Source organism: Dasypus novemcinctus, chromosome 6 (genome assembly GCF_030445035.2).
Source record: "Dasypus novemcinctus isolate mDasNov1 chromosome 6, mDasNov1.1.hap2, whole genome shotgun sequence".
Lineage (NCBI taxonomy): Eukaryota > Metazoa > Chordata > Mammalia > Cingulata > Dasypodidae > Dasypus > Dasypus novemcinctus.
In genome coordinates this window covers 67200725-67221346 of record NC_080678.1, presented here as the reverse complement: position 1 = coordinate 67221346, position 20622 = coordinate 67200725, and the positions used below count along the sequence as shown (strand labels likewise).

The following is a 20622-nucleotide window of genomic DNA, read 5'->3' as shown; positions in this document are numbered from 1 at the left end:
AATCAGTCACACTAATAATAAACGCAAAAATGTTTAGTTACTTTCAAATATTCAAAACAGAAAACAAAAATGCTCCACACAATTTATAACAGTCTGAGATTATTGTCCCTCCAAATCCATATCCCAAAAGTTGTTTAGATTATTGAGAAATCAAAGTTTATTCCTCTGGAAATAATACATGAAGAAATGTAATATCTAATTAAAATCCAGAAGCAAGCATTTTTGAAAATGTGCACTTATGAGTGGTTTCATGTTTTAAGTGTTAAATCTTGTTCCCCCGATAAAGTGGATATATAATCTGCAAGAGTAAGGAAGTGCTAACTTCAGCTCATTCCAGGCTCTGTTTAATTTCCACAGGTCACAGACCAAGATATTATGAAACAGGGCTGATTGTGATCAGCTATACCTAGCAATGGTCACTGAAGGGATACCATATCAGGAAAAAAAAAAAAACAACAGAAAAAGGTATCAGGAAAGGTATTTTCTCATTCAGGTGTGAAGAAAAGGCATTAGAGTATAGTGATAAGGAGTTGGAGGTCCAGAAACAGACAGACCTGATTACGAGTTTGGGATCTGCTGCATTCTGACTGTATAACCCTTGGCAAATTATTTTATGTTCATGTGCCTCAGTTTTCTTCATCTGTAAAATGAGAATTCCACCACTAATTCGAGGGTTACTACGATAATGAAACAAGATAATGCCTGTAAAATATTTAGCTTAGTTTCTGGTTCAGTAGACTTCAACAAAAGGTAGCACGTATTATTATTATTGAAATGCCAATTATGTAACCAAATACTAATTAAAATAACCACAAGCCAAACAACTCTGGTATGGAAGATGACCAAGAAGCTGGGTCTTTTGAGTCTCATTTACGAGCCTACCAACACTCATTCATTTATCCCATGAATGACAATGATCAGGCCACTTTCCTTAAATTCCTTCCTCTTCCCTCTCCAAGACTACTCACAACCACTAAAGCTTTGGCCACATCAGCTTCAGACACAGTCATGTTCCACATTTTTTTCACTTAAGAGGTCGACGGGAGAGACATTAGTTGATATTTTTCATACAGTGAAAAGCCACTCATGTAAAAAAAGCCTTAATTCTCAATCTTTTTCCTACCCAACACACCTTAGGGATACAGGACATTCCCATCTGTACTAGTGGTTCTGCTATAACCATAGTTGAGTATATGTGTAGGGGAAGGATCAGACATCAGGAAATACTTATTGAGTGCCAACCAACTATGTCCTGGTTACAGTGCTGGGGATATAGTGATAAACAAAATAGGTATATTCTTTTCCTTTGGGGAGGTGACCACTAACATGATATTCTCTAACCCACGGACCCGTTTGCCAGTCAGGTGAAAACTACATATCTCTTCTCAGAATGCAGCGGCAGATAGTTTTCGACATTCAACATCAGAGTTGATTTTATTCAATTCAAGCTCATGGACCCCTTGAAATCTCTCCTCCTGGTTAAGAACCCCTGATCTAAGCTTTCTTTGACTGTCACCTATTTTACATCATGACATAGTGATATAAGTGTGCATGTGCATGTGCATGCTTGTGCAAGGACACATAAACATATGACTAAGTTTCATGAAAGAATACCCTCACCTTCTGATATTTTTAAATCTAGTTGTGCCTTTTACATGCTGGGTGTGATCCATCAAACTAATTTTTGACACACAAATGGCACACAATCCACTACTGCAAGCACACTGGTCCAGCAAGCCATGGTCTGCTTTTTCTCTTCCTTCCACCCTTTAGCATTGCTATGTTAAAAGGCCCCTGCTAGTCCAAAAGGAACACCCATTGCAAATACATGCAACAAAATATTATCCCCCTGGAAAAAAATAAAGTGAATGGTCTACAATTTTTCTCATGCTAAGATTTTTTATTAGATATGTTTGTTCTGATGGAATGCCACCCAAAATACTAAAACTTCATGGAATTTTGATGTTTCTCTTGTTTATTCTTTGAAGAAAAGAATGGGCCAAACTTGGTGCCAAATGGCCTCCAAACCAGAACACATCAAGCAATCCAGTCAGCACCTTTCATTCCAATAGTCCTGGAGCATCCTAAATTGTCATGCACAGAGATCTTGCAAAGATCAGTTTCCATCACTTAGTTTAACTCTGCAGGACAACTCCTTCCCAGAGCAAAAGAAAACAAAGCTTCATTAATGCTGACTTCATTTATTTGGAATTTAACATGAAAGTTTTAAACAATTTAAGCCCACATTTACTTTTGTCCATCTAAAAAGAAAGATGCTGATCAGAAAAATTAAAAGCAAAAAGAAGACTGTACGAAAAATGTTATTTAACAAAACAAACTTGTCTAGCATCACGGAGCTTGCACAGCACAGTCATACCATCATGATAATTTCTCATTACAAATCATTTTTATCTATTTGTTAAGCCAGGTCTGGCAGGACTTCTATTTGGCAAAACAGTCAAATTTGTTTCAAGGGCTATTTGTACTTTAATGAATCTGCAATTTTTAAAAAATAGGCTGTGATTCAGAATAGCATATTCAAATTTTTTAATGAACCTCTGTATTACTGTATTTACTGTATTTACAGTTTTAAAAACCTTAGTCATTAAATACTAGCCTCACAGGCACAAAACCTCAGAATTTTCCTATGTAAACTCAACTGTTCTAGGAGTGTAGCATTTCCCAGAGTTGGAAACAACTTTATTTTCTTCTACTCAAAATAATTTTATGCTACATATAAGAAATATTAAGTATTACCTCATTTTTCTTAACCATGACTGCCATTAAAATAATCCTAGAGTCACCTATTTAAATGTCCATTATACTGAGCCATTATATTCTTAGTTCTTTATGACCCTAATGAGGATTCAACTTTCCAATAATTTCAAATATTCTAGGGATTTTTTTAAAAATTCTATAGTCCCTCAGTTTATAGCAGCAAAACATGCACTGCCCCCAAATCCCCTTCTTTACTTACTAAATGAATATAAGATAATATTACATATTTTTTCACTATATTCTAGTGAAAGGGAAAGAGGTAGTGAATAAAGAAGGGTGGGAAAGGGAGAAAGAAGGGTAGAGAAGGAGGAAAAACACCAGATGGTCTTTTGACCAATGAGGTCATCTTTACTCTAAAAGTATCCATGCTACTTGACTACAAATATGACAGAAATTTAAAATTAATGAATCCATAAAAGTGCAGTTCTTTAAATTCCAAGATGGGCATTATCCAGGAGAAAGGAAATCTGCTGACAGGCTTTGCCTGTTTTTCAATAGTGGTCATTTTTTAAAATTGCCTTTTTTTAAATTTTTTAATTTTAATTTTTAAAGAAGTTTTAGTTTACGTAAGTGTTACATAAAAAATATAGGGGATTCCCATATGGTCCACATTCTCGCCCTCCCACACTTTCCCACATCAACAACCTTCATTAGTGTAGTATATTTCACAAAACTGATGAACACATATTAAAACATTGCTACTAACCACTGCCTATAGTTTACACTACAGTTTACACTCCAACCCACACAATTGTGTAGGTTTTGACAAAATGTATAATGGCCTGCAATATCATGCCAGACAATTCCAATGTTCCAAAAATGCCCCCATATTCACCTATTCTCTCTACCTCCACTCAAAATCTCTAGTGGCCTCTGCCTTTTTATCAATGATAAAAGTTCTTCCATTGCCAGAATATCAGTAAGTCTATAATAGAGTAATAATTAGTTCACTGTACATTCCCCAGTCTTGAGGATTTGGGGATGGTGATGCCACTCTGTTTCTAACTGAGAGGGGGGTAGGACCCATGGGGCAAATGGAGGAGCAATCTTTCTTGCAGTTGCAGACACTCTCTGTTCTTTGGGATAGATGTTGTCTATCATCATCTCCTTGTTAATTTGTCCTGGGTGAGTCCAATGAACTGGAGAGAAGCTGGGGGAACTCTGCTGAGATTCAGGACTCAACTGGCACATGAATGGACCAAAGATTTAAAGCTCTGGACATATATTTAACAAGCATAGTGCTAATTATAGGTTCAAATAAAAGGGGCAGAAGAGCCATGTATAGGGAAACTATAAATAAGTCTAAGTCTGTTACATTATGGAGCATAAATTCCAGAGTATAGCCCACTGATAGAGTGTCAAATTCCTGAGCTTATCTGTCCTGCTTATAGAGTCTTATCCATTGCCTTTTGAACACATGGTTTCCTTAGTGACTAAATCATGGTATTTTCATGTCAGATAATGAGAGTTTTGTTTCCCAAACTCAGCTAGACCGTAAGACCCACCAGAGAAACTTATTAAATATATGGGTTCCTTCCCAGTCCCATCTCAGACCTAATGTAACAGAATCTCTAGAGAAGAAACTGAATTTTCTAAATGACGGCAATTCAGGCAATTGGTTTTCTGCCTTCTTCCAGGTAGCATCCTATTAACACTTCAACCAAAAGAGCCATTTAGCTATAAAGGATTGATCGCATACAAAATAAAATTTGGACAGGAAAGTTAATTTGAAAAACGCAGGACTAAATTCCAATAAGGGAAAGAAGGGGGCAGTCTGTAGTAACAGCTGCCATGAAAAATGTTTGTCTAGACTCAAATATTCAACCAACACACATTGTAAAACCAGAAAGTGAAACATAATACAAACCCATGGCTATATTGTCTATCATAATTTAGGGGTAATCTGTACACTCTACATATTCTTACCACAATGGTAAATGTAGCATGATTCCCCAAATAGATTCACATACTTTGGTGTCTTGAATAATAATAGCATGGAATAAAGACAATTTAAAATAAAGGCCAACAAGTCTTTCCTCTACAATACTCAAGAGCAGGATGGCCACATGAGAGGAAAGAGCAAATTATTACCCTCTAGAATTCCTTCTGTCATTTTCATTTCATGTTGACTAAATAAGAATTATATTCAAACAAACTTCATTTCTGAATTTAACCTTTTAAAAAACTAATATAGGGATATATATATATATATCAAGGATGTTAGCCAAGAATTGATTCATCGGCTGTATGTTTAAGTAATAAGAGGAGCTCAAGTAAATTCTGAACAGTAAATTCCTCTGAGGCAAACTTTGATTCTCTCTTTTTCTCTTCCTTTCTCTTTGCCCTCTCCCTCTCTGCCTTCCTCTCTCTCTCCACATTCTGCTTATCACACAGTGCTTTGTACATTCACAGCACTTGATGAATAATAGAAAATAAAATGACATTTGTAGACCTAAGCCTGATTAATCCTTAGGCACAATTCCAAAGGTTAAGTTTAACTATGTGGAAATTACACTAAATACCCTCAGATGTACGGCTAAAATAGTCTTCTTTTCAAAGCAAAATGTAAAATCAAAATGTGGTAATATAGTTGACCATTCTGCAAGAGTGGGTGGAGTGTATCAATGACCAGAAACTAATCTATTTTACAAGCCAACTTTATTCAACTTCATATTATCTAAGAAACTCTAAAGTTGTAAGCATATTTGAATAAAAAAAAATTAATCATGTCTCAATCTCTCTCGATCACTGGGGGAGAAGAGGGTATAGCAAGGAAATAAGCCTCCCAAAATTATTTGGAATTGTTTAATATTCAAGTTTCCTTGGGCGTTTTCCTAGGGGATAGATCAAAATTACATTTTTATTAGGCTAGTAATGAAGCTCATTTTCATTCTTTAAGTAAAATTACCTGACAATAGGAAAAGAAGATACAGTATATGTTCAAGGAAAAATTTACTCAAGTACCAGGCCAGGGATTTTAAAATGGCCACAGACAGTCAACTAGATAGATAATCCACTAATGGCAGTTTGTTCTTTTGCATAAAGGGTATAAAACATCCCAACACACTACAAAGATAACTGAAGATTAATTAAGAATATATGCTGCAGCACTTAGCAAATTCAAGGTTTATTCAAAGACAAGGAATTACACTTGAAAATTCACCATGTCAGCCCAAAAGCTTCCCAGTTCCTTGCCATCATGATCACAAATAAAAAGGAAACAAGTTTGGAGTTTTTGTAGGAATTCAGTCAACCAAAGTCAAGCTATCAATGCTCAAAAAGAGTCACAAACGGTGAGAACTAACAAAAGGCAATCTGGACTAAAATGGAAGGAAATGGGAACTCTTGCCATGTTCAGCATCATTTAGCAATAAATAGTATAGAGAAAAGAGGCAGCGAAGATGAAACTAAATAGCAACAACAAAAAAGCCTGACCACAAAGGATAATATCCAGCATGAATAATTATTTTTTGAATTGTTTGATGGTTTTTGTCATTATCTCCTGATGACTACGTGCAATGGCAGTATATATGATGAAATATACACAACAAAATTTACTGAAACTAAGGCCATACTTTAAAAATAAAAACTATTCATAAAAATATATACTAGGAGGTCACATTTGAAAATGCTGTGTAGTCTGGGAAAAAAACTAAGAGTGCTTATCCTTCTATTTCTGTCCATCCATGCTTTGGGTAGTGTCCTCTAAGATACAGCAAAGAAAAGGCCAAGCAAGGGAAACACTTGGCCTAAAAATGAAATCTAGTGAGTTCCTTAGCTATCTGTTGACAAAGAGTAGAAGCAGTCAAGAAAAGACATCTGAGGCATCTTATCATATTGGGAGGGGGGGTTGGAAAACAGCTATAAAACCTGTATAGAAATTAAACAAGTGTAAACAATGGGAACTTATGTGTTGAAAACATGATATAACATGATAGTAACTATGACTCCTGGCCATCTAATGAAGGGACACCTTGAAATCCTAGATTGCTATGGTATGTTTTAAAATAGCATTTCTATTGTAATAGAAATCCTTAAAAACAGATTTTTTTTTCTGTTGTTGGATAAAAAGATTGTACATTACAAAAGGATAAATACTGTATGGTCTCACTAACATGAACTATAGGATAAGTAAACTCATGGAGTTAAAACTATAGAGTATAGGTTAATAGGAGATAGAATGTGGGTTGAGAAGCAGGAGCTGATGCTGAATATATATAATGTTTAATAAGGGGGTTTGTAAATGTGGGGAAATGGTTAGTTGATGGTAATATAGTGAATATAATCAACACTGCTGATTTATAAACATGATTGTGGCTGAAAGGAGGGTCTAGGAAGGTTAATGTCAATTGAATAAAAGCTAGAAGATAACTGAGGGACTGTGTAACAGTGATTTTAGTGGTGGATGATGGTGGTCAATAGGACAAATACAAGAATGTTCCTCTTTACAAGGTGTTAAGAATATGGAGATAGCTGGGACAAATATAACAATGTAACATAGGCTGTAGTTAACCTAGGATATTAGTAATATCCTAATATTTTTACAGCAATGGCAAAGAAGGTATTATATCAATGCTAAGGATCAAAAATGGAAGATACAAGGGAATATGGAATTTCTTTCTTTTGGAGTAATGAAAACATTTCTTAAATGCCCTGAGCTCATGACAGCACAATACCATGATGAAACTGAGAGCCACTGAGTATACACTTGGATGGACTGTACAAGGCAGGAAGACTGTAGTACACAGCGAATTCTGTGGTAAATGATGGACTGTGGTTAACAGTACAAATAGGGAAACGGACTTTGGCCCAGTGGTTAGGGCGTCCGTCTACCACATGGGAGGTCCGCGGTTCAAGCCCCGGGCCTCCTTGACCCGTGTGGAGCTGGCCCATGCGCAGTGCTGATGCGCGCAAGGAGTGCCCTGCCACACAGGGGTGTCCTCCGCGTAGGGGAGCCCCACGCGCAAGGAGTGCACCCATAAGGAGAGCCGCCCAGCGCGAAGGAGGGAGCAGCCTGCCAAGGAATGGCGCCACCCACACTTCCTGTGCCGCTGACGACAACAGAAGCGGACAAAGAAACAAGACGCAGCAAAAAGACACAGAAAAACAGACAACCGGGGGAGGGGAGGGGAATTAAATAAATAAAAATAAATCTTAAATAAAAAAAAACAAAACAGTACAAATACATGAATGTATATGAACTATACATTCTCATAAACTACAACAAATATACAATACTTCAATACAATACAATACTTGATACAATACGTATATAACACATACATTAATACTTAATATGTGGTGTTAATAATAGGGTGGTTTGTGGGACAGATAAACCAAATACAAGCTATGGACTATGGATAGCAATAATATGACGATGTTCATCATTTGTAACAAATGTGTTGCAATGGTATAAGGTGTTGGTGGTGGGTAATGTATGGGAATCCTGTAAGACATGCATGATTGTTTTGTTAAGTCACAACTTCTCAGATAAAAAATGAATAAAAAACAGACTGTATATTATTTTTATTATGGTAATCCTCCCAAAATATTGCTATCTGATAAGTATTTGCAAATGTCATAAGAATAAAGATTGGTTTCTCCCTGCAAATCTCAGTTATCAAAACCATCAATTTCTCCATCCTTTACAATTTACCTTTCTTGGATTTGGCACCAATCTTCAGTTTTGATGGCCAAGCAATCTGTGTATTTGTTTCCTCCATGATCTGCACCAAAAGCAAAATAAAAGAGAAAGAGAAATATTTACTCAATTAAGAACTTGTATTTACAGATAAGATTTTTCTCAAAACAAGATTCTTCTTTTCAAGTATCTAGTCTCATGTTGACACAACAAAATGATCTCATTTTAAAACAATGCAAAAAAGAAAAAAAAAACTTGGGTAAAAAAAGGAATGCGATTTTATAAGCCTTTATTCTATCAGAAATATTCAAGTGTCTTGTTTCTCCCAGTGTTCCTCTCCATGATCCTCCAGAATTTTAGTACAGGTGCAACAAGACCAAAAAATACATGAACAAGTATTTAACACAACTTGATGCCAGAACCTTCAGAGATGCTCACACAAATAAAATTCCCCAAGACAATCGCTAATGTTTTGCAACACACCAAACATAATCCTTGTAATACAAAACTACATGAGTTAGGCCATACTAAATGAAGTGTTGTATTTTTTCCCCCTGGGGCAAAAAAATTTTTTTGCTTTGGGCACATTTGTCTTTCATTAAAAACTGATGAACAGACTCTAAACACGACATTACATCATTAGGCTGCCTCTCCTTCATCCTTTGCCTAGGCCAAAATGACATTTTTGCCACAGTTCTTTCCCACTTATACATGCAGCTAACACTGTCCAGGAGAACTTGAGACAAATGTGCCCACGACACAAGAACAAGCAAGGAAGTAACAACTGCAGAGCCAAGGAAGTGCACAATAAAAAAAAAAAGAAAACAAGTAAACAGAAATGCTGGTTCTTTATTCTTTAATTTTATCATAGGAATTAGACTAGATTATCGTTTACTTCTGTAACACAAATATAGAATTAATCTAACAATGAAATAAATTAATAGGCAAATAACAGTAACTACCATTCATTAATCACTTGAATTAGAGTAGGATATTTACTCTTTAATATGGGTTTAGATTAACTAAAGAAGTATAGGTGAAGACAACTAGTCATATTAACAGTACAATTCATATAAGTGCCTTTTCCCCTCACTACTGGCTAGGTACTGTGCCCAAGGCTAAACAGTTACCACACACCACCACTTCATTTAATCCTTTCTATCACAGCATAAAAGAGCTTTCAGTAGATGTTTCAAATGGCAGCACAAAAAAAAGATACATTTTTGTCCACCCATGACAAGGATTTTTAAAACTTGAGTCAACATTTTAAAATCTGAGAATTTCTCATACAAATTCCGATTTCTGGTTCTCTTGAAAACTTGGCAGAGTTAGTACCTGGAGCCCACATTCCCACATAGCGGCAGTTGGCTGGTGCTGAGAAACAACTGCCCCTTTAGTCGGAGCCAGCCCAGGTCACTGCCCAGTCTCCACGGTGCCTCTGACACTGAGATCAAGAGCCATTCGGCACTTGTGAGTTGCTGCACTGCCCACTCACCATTTGTCATGGTGCTTACAACTGCTGTTTAGTTTTTAGAGAAGTATTTCACTCTACCAATGTCTCTATCAAAAACTGAAAAGCTGAGTATTAAAGATAAATAAATGACAAGGCTGATGATGAAAAAAAACAACCACCACCCAAAAATCTAAAAAGCAAAAATGAGGCCACACTGTCTTCACTAAATAGCAGTTTTGGCCCGGTCTCTGAGGGTAGGTGAGTTTGTTCCCCCACACCTATAGGACCCGGCACCACCTCCTCTCCTGTCTCACCTGGTGTCACTCTCAGCCCCTCACTTTCTCCACTCCTTTAGCTGCACTGGCCTCCCCTAAATATGCCTTGCTCCCCATTCAGGTCTCTGCATTCATTTCCAGTTCTCTTCTCCCCAGCACTTCCAGTCCCGGCTCCATCTCATGCTTCATATTTCAGCTGAAATGCCACCTTCTTCTAGTTACCTTTCCTTTTTACTTTTGTACCAACCCAACCCAAATTATTCTCTTCCAACTTGATGTGTTTATTTCCCTCATAATCTTTATCACAATCTGAAATTCTCTTATTTTCTGCATTTATTTGTTTACTGTCTTTGTAAAATAGAAAGTAGGCTCACTGAGGACAGGGACTGAATACTGCCTAGCACACAGCAGGCACCAATAAACATCTGGTACATGAATCCTTATAACACAAGTTTCTTTATTCCCATTTCATAGATGATATTATTGATTCAATGGCTAATCCCTCATCCAGCTAGGAAGCAGCAGACCTGGGATTTGAACCACCAACTACCTCTGAAGCCCATGCTTTCACCATCATGCTATACTGGACAAAAGGACTCTATCTTTTTAAAAACCTATACATATATTGATACAGATATAGATATAGATATGTATGTATGTATTTGAAAATATACTTTAGAATTTTAGCATACTGTTTTAACATTCACAAATATTTATCAGGAGCCTACTTAGGTCCCATAAGTATGACAGCCCACTATGAATTAGACACAATTCCTGGTACACTAAAGAGCTTTCAGTAAAGTATAAAGAGAAATAAAATGGGCAACTGTGTAACAATGGGCTGAATGTTAATACAAAATCAGCTCACAAAGGGTGGGTCATTGTCTCTACTTTGAAGGTGAAAGTGGGGGGGAGGGTGGTTGGTAAATGCTTCCCAAGAGAGAGAATCTATAAAATAACTTGAGCCCTGAAGACGAAGTAAGAATAAGTTTATGAATGAGTTCCTTAGTCACCAAATGAGGGTAGGAGGGTCCAATGAGAAGTCCCTTCTCATTGGACACATTTTATCAACTTATTAGTTCTAGCTCCTATATATATTTCTATGGCTGTTTCTCATTATTTGCAGTAATTATGATCTATAAAGTTGCCACAAACATTGAATTAGCAAATACTGAACCATTACTTCTAAGGGAAATATAGCGTTAGGTCCCTGCAAGCCTCTGGTCACAATATTTCATCAATCAATCAATATATAACCTTGTTTTATATGTGTATCTGCTTAAAGACACTTTAATATATATTGTTGATTCATTAACACTGATCTCATGGCCAACAACATTTTAAACTAATGGACAAAGCTTATGTTACAAACATATTTTATCCTAAGGCACATCACAGCCTTCTCACACTTAGGAACACAAGATAGCACTTCAGCACTATGCTTGAGGGCCATTTCAGACAGAGAAATCAAGAGCAAAAAAGCACAAAAATGAAAAACAAACAAACAAACATGGCACTAACTATCCCATGAAAAGGACACTTGTTTACAGTTTGAGTAGAAAACTTGTTTGACCTCAACTGGAAACATAAATGCTGGGGACACAAACTTTTCACTGCTCTGCGCCTGTCTGTGAAAGCACCAGGAGTAATGATTATGGAATTACAAATACTTTTTAGAGTAGGTAAATAAAGAGCATTGACTGTATCTTCAGTGATTAAAATCAGATTTAGAATGTGCCTCAAATTTGGTCACACTCATAGAGAGATAAGATGAGGGGGGTGGGGGGTATATGGGGACCTCATATTTTTTTAATGTAACATTAAAAGAAAATAAAGAAGGAAAAAAAAGACAATAGAGTTCTGATATTTTGCATCAGCACCCCTTTGGCCGACTAATACAGGTGGGTTGGGGGAAAAATACACCAATATATTACATAAATGTAATATATGGAGCCTAGTTAGTAGTTATATTTTGATGATATCTTTCATGATTTATAACAAATAATTCACAAAAATTAAAGTGGTGGTGGTGGGTTTGTGTATGGGTACCCTGTATGATGTTATGTATGTTTGTATTGTAATTTCAAAACATACTGTACACTTATTGTTTATGTATACTCATGCATGAATGATATACTTCAATAAAACTGAAAAGAAAGTCATAAAAAAATGAGATCTTACTATAATGCTATTGGTGGGGAGATAATAGGGAAATAATATACATGTTTTTCTTTACTGATATAAATTATTAGGCTATTTAATGCAGAAAATTATGTCAGATACCTTATTTATAATACTCTAAGAGTAAAGCTTCCCCACAACATATGAAATCTTAACTGTTAGCAGGACTTCCTAGAAATCGCCCTAGATGGTAGAAGATGTAGATGGTCTTCTCATAATAAACACCAACAGGGGCTCCATGACAGATAAAATAATATTCCTGAAGCAATATCCTAATTACAGTGGCTAATATCATTTTAGAATGCCTACCATGATTCTGATGCTTTCATACGCACCCACTAACCTACCGTCTCTATTATGCAGTGAGAGGTGGGGCCTGGAAAGACAGCTTTCAACCTACCCAGGTTAACACTATTAGTGTTAAGAGTGATCCCACATCTAATTTACCTAATTGTAAAACCAGTGTGCTATCTACTATGTCACGTGATCTCCGAAGTCCTATGAGCTACACTAAATGTCTAACATTTCAGGAAAAAATAAATTGCTAGCAATTGGAACTTGGTACCTATGGCTGGCCTTTCCTCAATGACTAGAAAACTAGAAAACAAGCTACTCCACTGAATACTGCTTGTGACCAGTCAAACATCATGTGCCGTTTCAGTCCCCATGTGGAGATCTGACAAGATGCCCTCAGAAACATGCCTTTATTGGTTCATGGTGTGTAATCTAGCGTCAAGCACCAGCTGACTCTATTTGGCTGTGTAATGCTGGCCAAATTACATAACTTTTATCGGTCTCACTTTTTTCCTCTGTAAAATTATAGTATCCACTCATACAGTTATTATGAAGACTTGATGAGAAAGCATGTGGAAAACCCCAAGAACAGAGCCTAGCACATACTGAGTGCTCAATAATACCAGCTCTTGGTTTTTATTACATATTGACTACTTATAGTCAGGCACTGTCCTAGATACTAGAGATACAACAGCAAACAAGATCCCATCTGCCCTTCAGGAGCTCATTGTCCTCACAAAGGAGAAGACAAGTTAAACACACCATTACAATCCTGTATGCCAAGTTTCAGAACAGGGCAGGGCTATATGCAAGTATAGGGAATAGATCCAACCAGTCATACAAATTCAAAAAAAAAGAAAACAACTTATTATTAATGCTGAGACCTTAAAGAGGAGAAAAAGTTGGCTTGCTGGGCAAAGTAGAGAAAGTGTCCCTGACAGAGAAGGAGGGTATGTAGAAAAGTCTGGAAGGAGAGAGGGCCAGTACCTCAGAAAGCAGCTGAGAGACTTCAAGGCTTGCCTCATACATCCAGGGAGGGAACACTGTCTTTACAACCCTTCTGTTGCCCTGCACATGAATATGCTCCATACAGACTTTGAGATGTGACACAAACCAAAGCTCTCAAGTAGCTGTATTGTCTATCACTCACTACACATGGACTCTGAGCGCAGAGAGACTATGCAAATGAAGGGGCTATACTCACTTCACTTTCAGGAAGTCAAAACCATCATAAGAAGCTATCAATGAAGCTTTTTAAGCAATCATCTATAATGACAACAAAACAGTTCCTATAGCTCTGACATTGCATACTATTAATTTGTTTTAACCTCAGCTGTTTATGGAAGTGGTAGAATGTGAAGCATTCCATAGGAAGTGGAGGAAGTCAGTTCTCCACAGGGTATGGTACCTAGAGGTTTGTCCAGGAACCCTAGTACTAACGCTGGATTACCAGAGGAGCGAGACTGATGAGCATGCCCCTTGGCAGAAGTGGGATGTGGTGGAGAGAAAGGTGCAATGGGAATCAGCACAGTAACCAAAACAGAGGTTCTGTATCCAGCAAGATATGCAAAAAGATGCCCTCATGGTAATCAAGGCAAGCATCAAAGAAGCAGAGACAGTGATAAAGCAGCTGCCAAATGCTGGGATTTCACCCAGAGGGAAATAAGAGCTAGAAAGTTTATAGGTGAGTTTCACATATTTTTAATGAGATGTCCCTAGGGCTTTCAGGCAACCCTGACAGAAGTACTTTTCAAAGAGATCATATTTTTTGAGTTGAATAAGAACAGTGGAAGGTCATAAGAAATGTCAAAAGTCACTGATTATTCGGGTTGTGAATGTGAAAAAGTTCCTATCACATCTCAAGACTCAGCACTTTGGGAATGGAGACAGGCAGGTGCAAACTATATCAGGCGCTACCAGCAATCTCTTACACCTCCACAGATTCCAGACAGGTTTCAGAGAACTGCAAGAATTAAAATGACATTTAAAATAAATCATGAAGACAGGCAGACCGAAGCAGTTAATTTCATGGATCTTACAATGGATGAAAACACTGACACCTTTTCAAGAGAATATTATACATTTTTCACAATCCAATTAATTCTGGCAAAACCTGACAAAAGAAACCATTCCCAGGGACAAGTGATTTGCCTTAATTCTTAAACAAGTCAATACATTATACTGAAATGCATGAAAAAAAATAGTTCAATCAATTGGCTAACTCTGACACTATCTGCCCAAAATGGATATTGATGCCCCCCAATTCTGTGAAATTTAACCTGAAGTTGGGAAACAAGCTCAAAGTGACTAGTCCTTCCTTATGGAAATGACACTCTAAATACCATGAAAAACATCTGGTTATCAGTTGAACTAAGGAATGCCCAAATATGCAAAACCACAAAACCTCTGAGAAAGAAAACAAGCATCTTCCGTCTCAGGAAAAAAAAAATTGTAGCATTCTAGCTACTTAAAAAAAAAAAATCTTACTAATTTTCTCTGTTTCCACCTTCACAAAACCAAAACTCAAAGAAGAAACTTGTGATTTTGAGCAATTTTCTAAAAACATTAAATCACACCTTAAATATTTTAAAGATTTTTCTCTAACTCATAATTCTGTATCCTATCTGTTTATGCCATTTCAAATAGATCAGTTTCTACTTCTAGACTTCCTCATCATCAAAAAAAAAACTCCTCTCAATTCTATAATACCAATCTCTCCTACATTTCTTTTTTGCTACTCTCATAAGGAAAGACATCAATCCTATAAGTAATGAGGAGAGAAGAGATTTTGGAGAAGTCTACCTGAAAACTGATTAAATAATTTGATTTTAATTTAAATTTCTGTTCTTAGATTTACTGTACTCATTACTTACAGGGGGGCAATAATTGAAATGTAATAATTCTTACACTAATCTCAAATTTTATGATTAACAAATATTTTTATTAACAAAAGGATTTGACCTAAGACTGTTAATTTTGAAATATGTGAAGCAATCAAAATTACAATTCACAAAGAATACATATTTTCATAGTTCATCTATAAAAAGGATTTTTTCATCATAAAAAATCTGATGAACAGGGCATGCTATGGATATGTAATAGCTCTGGAAGCCAAATAGTCATCTTAACTTTCTAATTCATATGTCTTTCATAAATAGAAGTAATGTTCTTTCATCCAAGATTAACACTACTACTTTTTTCATAATAAAAAGGTACCTAATAAACATGAAATTGTATGTTACTGTTCTGGTTTTAGTTTCTATGGGATATAAGGGAAAGAAGAAACAGGAAAAGGGGTTATTGTTTACATAAACTGGAATTTGGAAATTTTAAAAATTGGAAGAAAGTCCTGTCAGTTATGGGGAAATATTCATCCAGATTTATAATGAATCATTTAAATATTTTTACTTTCCTAAAATAAGTTTCTAAAATAGAAAATAAAAATTTCATCAAATTCTACAAGTAGTTTGATCCATGAAAAAAACAACTTCCTAAGTTTCCAGGGTCCCATTTGAATTTCAGAAGGCAACTCTCACAAATGTTATTGCTTCCTGCTGTTCTGGGAGAGAAAGCAGTCAGAAAATAAAGGGGGGGGGGGGGGAGGGGCTGGCAGGGAGGAGAACAGATCCCTAATTAGCAGTTTATCCAATTCCAAAGAGTCAATCCTGCCTCAGGATTGAAGAGCTAGTCAACCCAGCAGGAAGGTTTGGCTCAGTGGAGGAGTTTCAGCCTTGAATATACAAGGTCTCTAGTTCAATTCCCAGCTCCTCTTAGAGTAGTGACCCACTGGGATACTAAACATCTAGTGGATACTTTAGGACAGGGAAGACATAGACATTATCCTTTTATTAGCTTCCCTTGTTTTTTTTTTATTTTTCCTAAAAAAAAAAAAAGGTCACTTTTGCTATACAATTTAATTTAGTTTACTCACTAAAACCAAATTCAAAATCTGCAGTGAGAAAGCTGCAGGGTAACTGATTAATACCAGCAATGGGACAAGCTTCACAGGGGCTTTAGAGGGAAGTCTGTTTACTCTTTTCCTTTAAAAAATTTTTTTTCATTTGTCTCTTTTTTAAACATACATAGATCACAAAAAATGTTACATTAAAAAATATAAGAGGTTCCCATATATCCCACCCTTCACCCCCTACCACTCCTCCTACATCAAACAACCTCTTTCATCATTGAGGCACATTCACTGCATTTGGGGAATGCATTTTGGAGCACTGCTACAACAGCATGGATTATAGTTTACATTGTAGTTTACACTCTTTCCCAGCCCATACAGTGAGCTATGGCAGGATATGTAATGTCCTGCACCTGTCCCTGCAATATCATTCAGGACAGGTCCAAGTCCCGAAAATTCCCCTACATCACACCTCTTCTTCCGTCTCCCAGTCCTCAGCAAGTTCTGTGGCCACTGTCTCCACACCAATGATACAATTTCCACCATTGCTAGAGTCACAATAATTCTATAGTAGAATACCAGTAAGTCCACTCTAATCCATATTTTATTTCTTCATCCTGTGGACCCTGGGATGGTGATGTCTACTCCACCTTTAAATTGAGAGGGAGCTTAGAACCCATATGGCTAATGGATGGGATTATCCTGCTTGCAGTTGTAGCACTCTCAGTTCCCTGGTGTGGTGGGTGACCATCTTCACCTCCCTGTTAGCTGACCTGGGTAAGTTCAATGAACCAGAGAGTAGGTGCTGCAACTCTGCTGAGGCTCAGGGCCCAGCTGGCATATGAACAATCCAGAGATTGAAGTCTCCTGAGTATACACCAATCCCAGCGCCAACCACAAGTTCAGAAAAAGTGACAGAAGTGTAGAAAGGTCACATCTGAGACTAACTCCATTACACTCAGGAGCACAAATTCCAAAGTAGGGTCCACTGGCAAGGTACTGAACTCCAGAGCCATCTGCCATGACTGTAGAACCTGTGTGTCTCTGTAGCCCTCAGGAGCACCAGTACCTGGGATTGTATCTACTTTGGCTGTCTCTCAGATCATGCTGAGACGTGCACAAGCACAACCCCTCTGATGACCTCCCGACTCGCTCTGAAGTCTCTCTTAGCCATACAAACTCATTTGTCTTACCATTTTCCCCTTTCATTCAAAGTCTTTTTCTTGTTTTTTGTTTTCTCTCCCCGTCTACCCCTTCCCCACCCCAGTTGTCTGTTCTCCATGTCCATTTGCTGTGTGTTCTTCTTTTTGTCCACTTTTGTTGTTATCAGCAGCATGGGAATCTGTGTCTCTTTGTTGTTGTGTCATCTTGCTGCATCAGCTCTCCGTGTGTTCAGTGCCATTCCTGGGCAGGCTGAACTTCTTTCACACTGGGCAGCTCTCTTTACGAGGCGCACTCCTTGCACATGGGGTTCCCCTACGCGGGGGACACCCCTGCGTGGCACGGCACTCCTTGTGCGCATCAGCACTAAGCGTAGGCCAGCTCCACATGGGTCAAGGAGGCCCAGGGTTTGAACCACGGACCTCCCATGTGGTAGACGGATGCCCTATCCACTGGGCCAAGTCCGCTTCCCCAACATCTTTTTATAGTTCCATTACTAGCTGGTGATTGGGATTATTCCCTTGGTGCCAGGGAGGCTCCTCCCTGGGAGTGATGTTCCACACTGGGGGGAAGGTAATAAATTTACATGCTGAGTTTGGGTTAGAGAGTGGTGAAATTTGAGAAACAAGGAGGCTCTCAGGAAGTAACTCTTAGGCACAATGCAACTCTAGGCCTCACTGAAATTTCAGGCACACAGGCTCATAAGCATAGTCATCATTATTAAGGACCCATCACTGACCATCCTTCTTCACTAATCTTTGCCCTTGCACTTGGAGAATCTGTTGCTGTTCCATTGGTGAATGTGATACAGCTCCCCTGGCTACGGACTCAGCACTCCCTCAGTTGTCATGTGTAACTCTACCTACCATGACAATACCCAACAAATATCCGAATATTTTTATATAATCTTATATTAGTCAGTCAAAGGGGTGCTGGCGCAAAATACCAGATATTGGTTGGTTTTTATAAAGGGTATTTATTTGGGGTAAGAGCTTACAGATACCAGGCCATAAAGCATAAGTTATTTCCCTCACCAAAGTATATCTGGAGCAAGATGGCGGCCGACATCCGTGAGAGTTTAGGCTTCCTGGGTTCCTCCCTTCCTCAGGCTTCTTTTTCCTGGGCTCAGGGTTTCTCTCTTCCTGGGGCTTCCTTCTGTTTTCTCTGTGAGCTTACTTTCCAGGGTTCCAGCTTAAGTCATCACATCAAACTCCAACAAAAACTCCAACATCAAAAAAACTCCTCAACTCTGTCCTTTGCCAAGTCTTTTATCTATGGGTGGGGACTCAAAGCTGTAATGATGTGGACCAATCAAGGCCCTAATCATAACTTAATCATACCCAGATACAGACCAGATTACAAACATAATCCAATATCTTTTTTAGGAATTCATAACAATATGAAACTGCTACAAACCTATATACATGAATTGGAGAACTCCCTCCCAACCGTGTGTCCCCATCAATGACACGCCACATCAGTGCTCCTTCCCTGCCATAGTTGAACCCCTCTGTGATCCAAAACTTCTTCAAAAATGAAGCCTAATATGTTGTCAAATTCAATTAACAGGGGAATGAAATAGTAATGGTAGGTTTAAAGATTAGAAATAGAATTTAGAAAAACTAAAATAAAGTAAAAAATAAATTAGGGTATCGAAGAATGAAAGATATCATAAAACCTTTATTATTTTTTTTTGGTGTTTTACCTTTCATTACTGTAATAGGTGTTGCCCTGTATGTACAGTGGCAAGGCAATCTCTTCCATTCCTTCCTCAGTGTCTACATTCTTTTTTTTTTTAATTTTTAACTCTGTCTTCAAAAAAGTTTTAGATCACAGTAAAGTCACATATACAATATAGGGTACTCCCATATACCCAACATCAAACCCTTTTCCCTCTTCCACAGCAATGATCTTTTTACACATGTGGATATCTGCTACAGCTGATGTACAGATATTGAAACATAGCTACTAACAATGGCTCCATTTTGGTTTACAATATGGTTTATATTTTAGACTGTCCACTTTTCTAAATTTCTTGTTACATTATGGTTTACATTATTGTTTACATTTTAGACTATACACTTGTATAAATTTTTGGTGAAATTTAACATGGCCTAAATCCATCATTACACGATCTTGTGGAACACTTTCATGGCCCCCAGTTACCATGCTTCCATCTATTCTATTCCTCTCTTCCCCTCCCCTTTGGGTCCACAGTGACAAACAAACTTCACTGCTTGAAGGAGCAGATTCATAGATACTCAGAACAATGCTGAGGGCTTGACACACTATACTGTCCTCCCCAACTGGGAGCCAACAATGCTTTTGAGAGACAACCTTCCCTTTGTTTGAGAACATCAGGCCTCCCCAGGATGGGGGTACAACACCTTCCTGCTCATTGTATGGGTCTCCATTCAATGATATAACCCATTATGACAAGATGAGGACTCACACACACCCCAGAAGTCTGTTTACTCTTAGTATTTGGTTGAATCCTTGCTTGCGGTTTGTCGGTTTTGTTTTTTGTTTTCTTGTCTGTCCTTCCTGTTTATCTCCCACTCCCCTATTTTTTTAATTAGATTTAAAAACAGATTGTTTCTTGTTTGCTATGCTTCCTCTTCCTCGATTTCCTCTTTTCTGTGTGTCCTGATTTTGGCCAATGCTATCTCTTTTCCCTCCTACATCTTTCTATCTTCTACCATCTGTTATTGCTCTTACATTCTACCTCTTTTTGTTTAGCCCCCAATTATTCTGGCTTTTAATTTCTAACACTTCTGTTTTCTATCTTTTATTAACTCTTTCTGTTTTTATCCTTTATTTTCTTATTCCCTCTCTCCTCATCACATTGGCCTTTTAATTCATACTATATTCTTCTGCATATTCAGTTTCCTATTTCACTGTAGGAACTCCACCTTTTTATTCCTAAAAATGT

At 37.5% G+C, this 20622-nt stretch overlaps 1 protein-coding gene across 1 annotated transcript in view; it reads right to left on the bottom strand.

Annotated features, from left to right (window-relative positions):
* BICC1 (BicC family RNA binding protein 1) overlaps positions 1 to 20622 on the bottom strand; it is a 317919-nt gene that overhangs the window by 108843 nt on the left and 188454 nt on the right. Inside the window, exon 3 of the mRNA XM_004473203.4 lies at positions 8435 to 8504. Coding sequence (XP_004473260.2) covers positions 8435 to 8504 — 70 coding nt within the window. The remainder of the gene's footprint in view (positions 1 to 8434; positions 8505 to 20622) is intronic.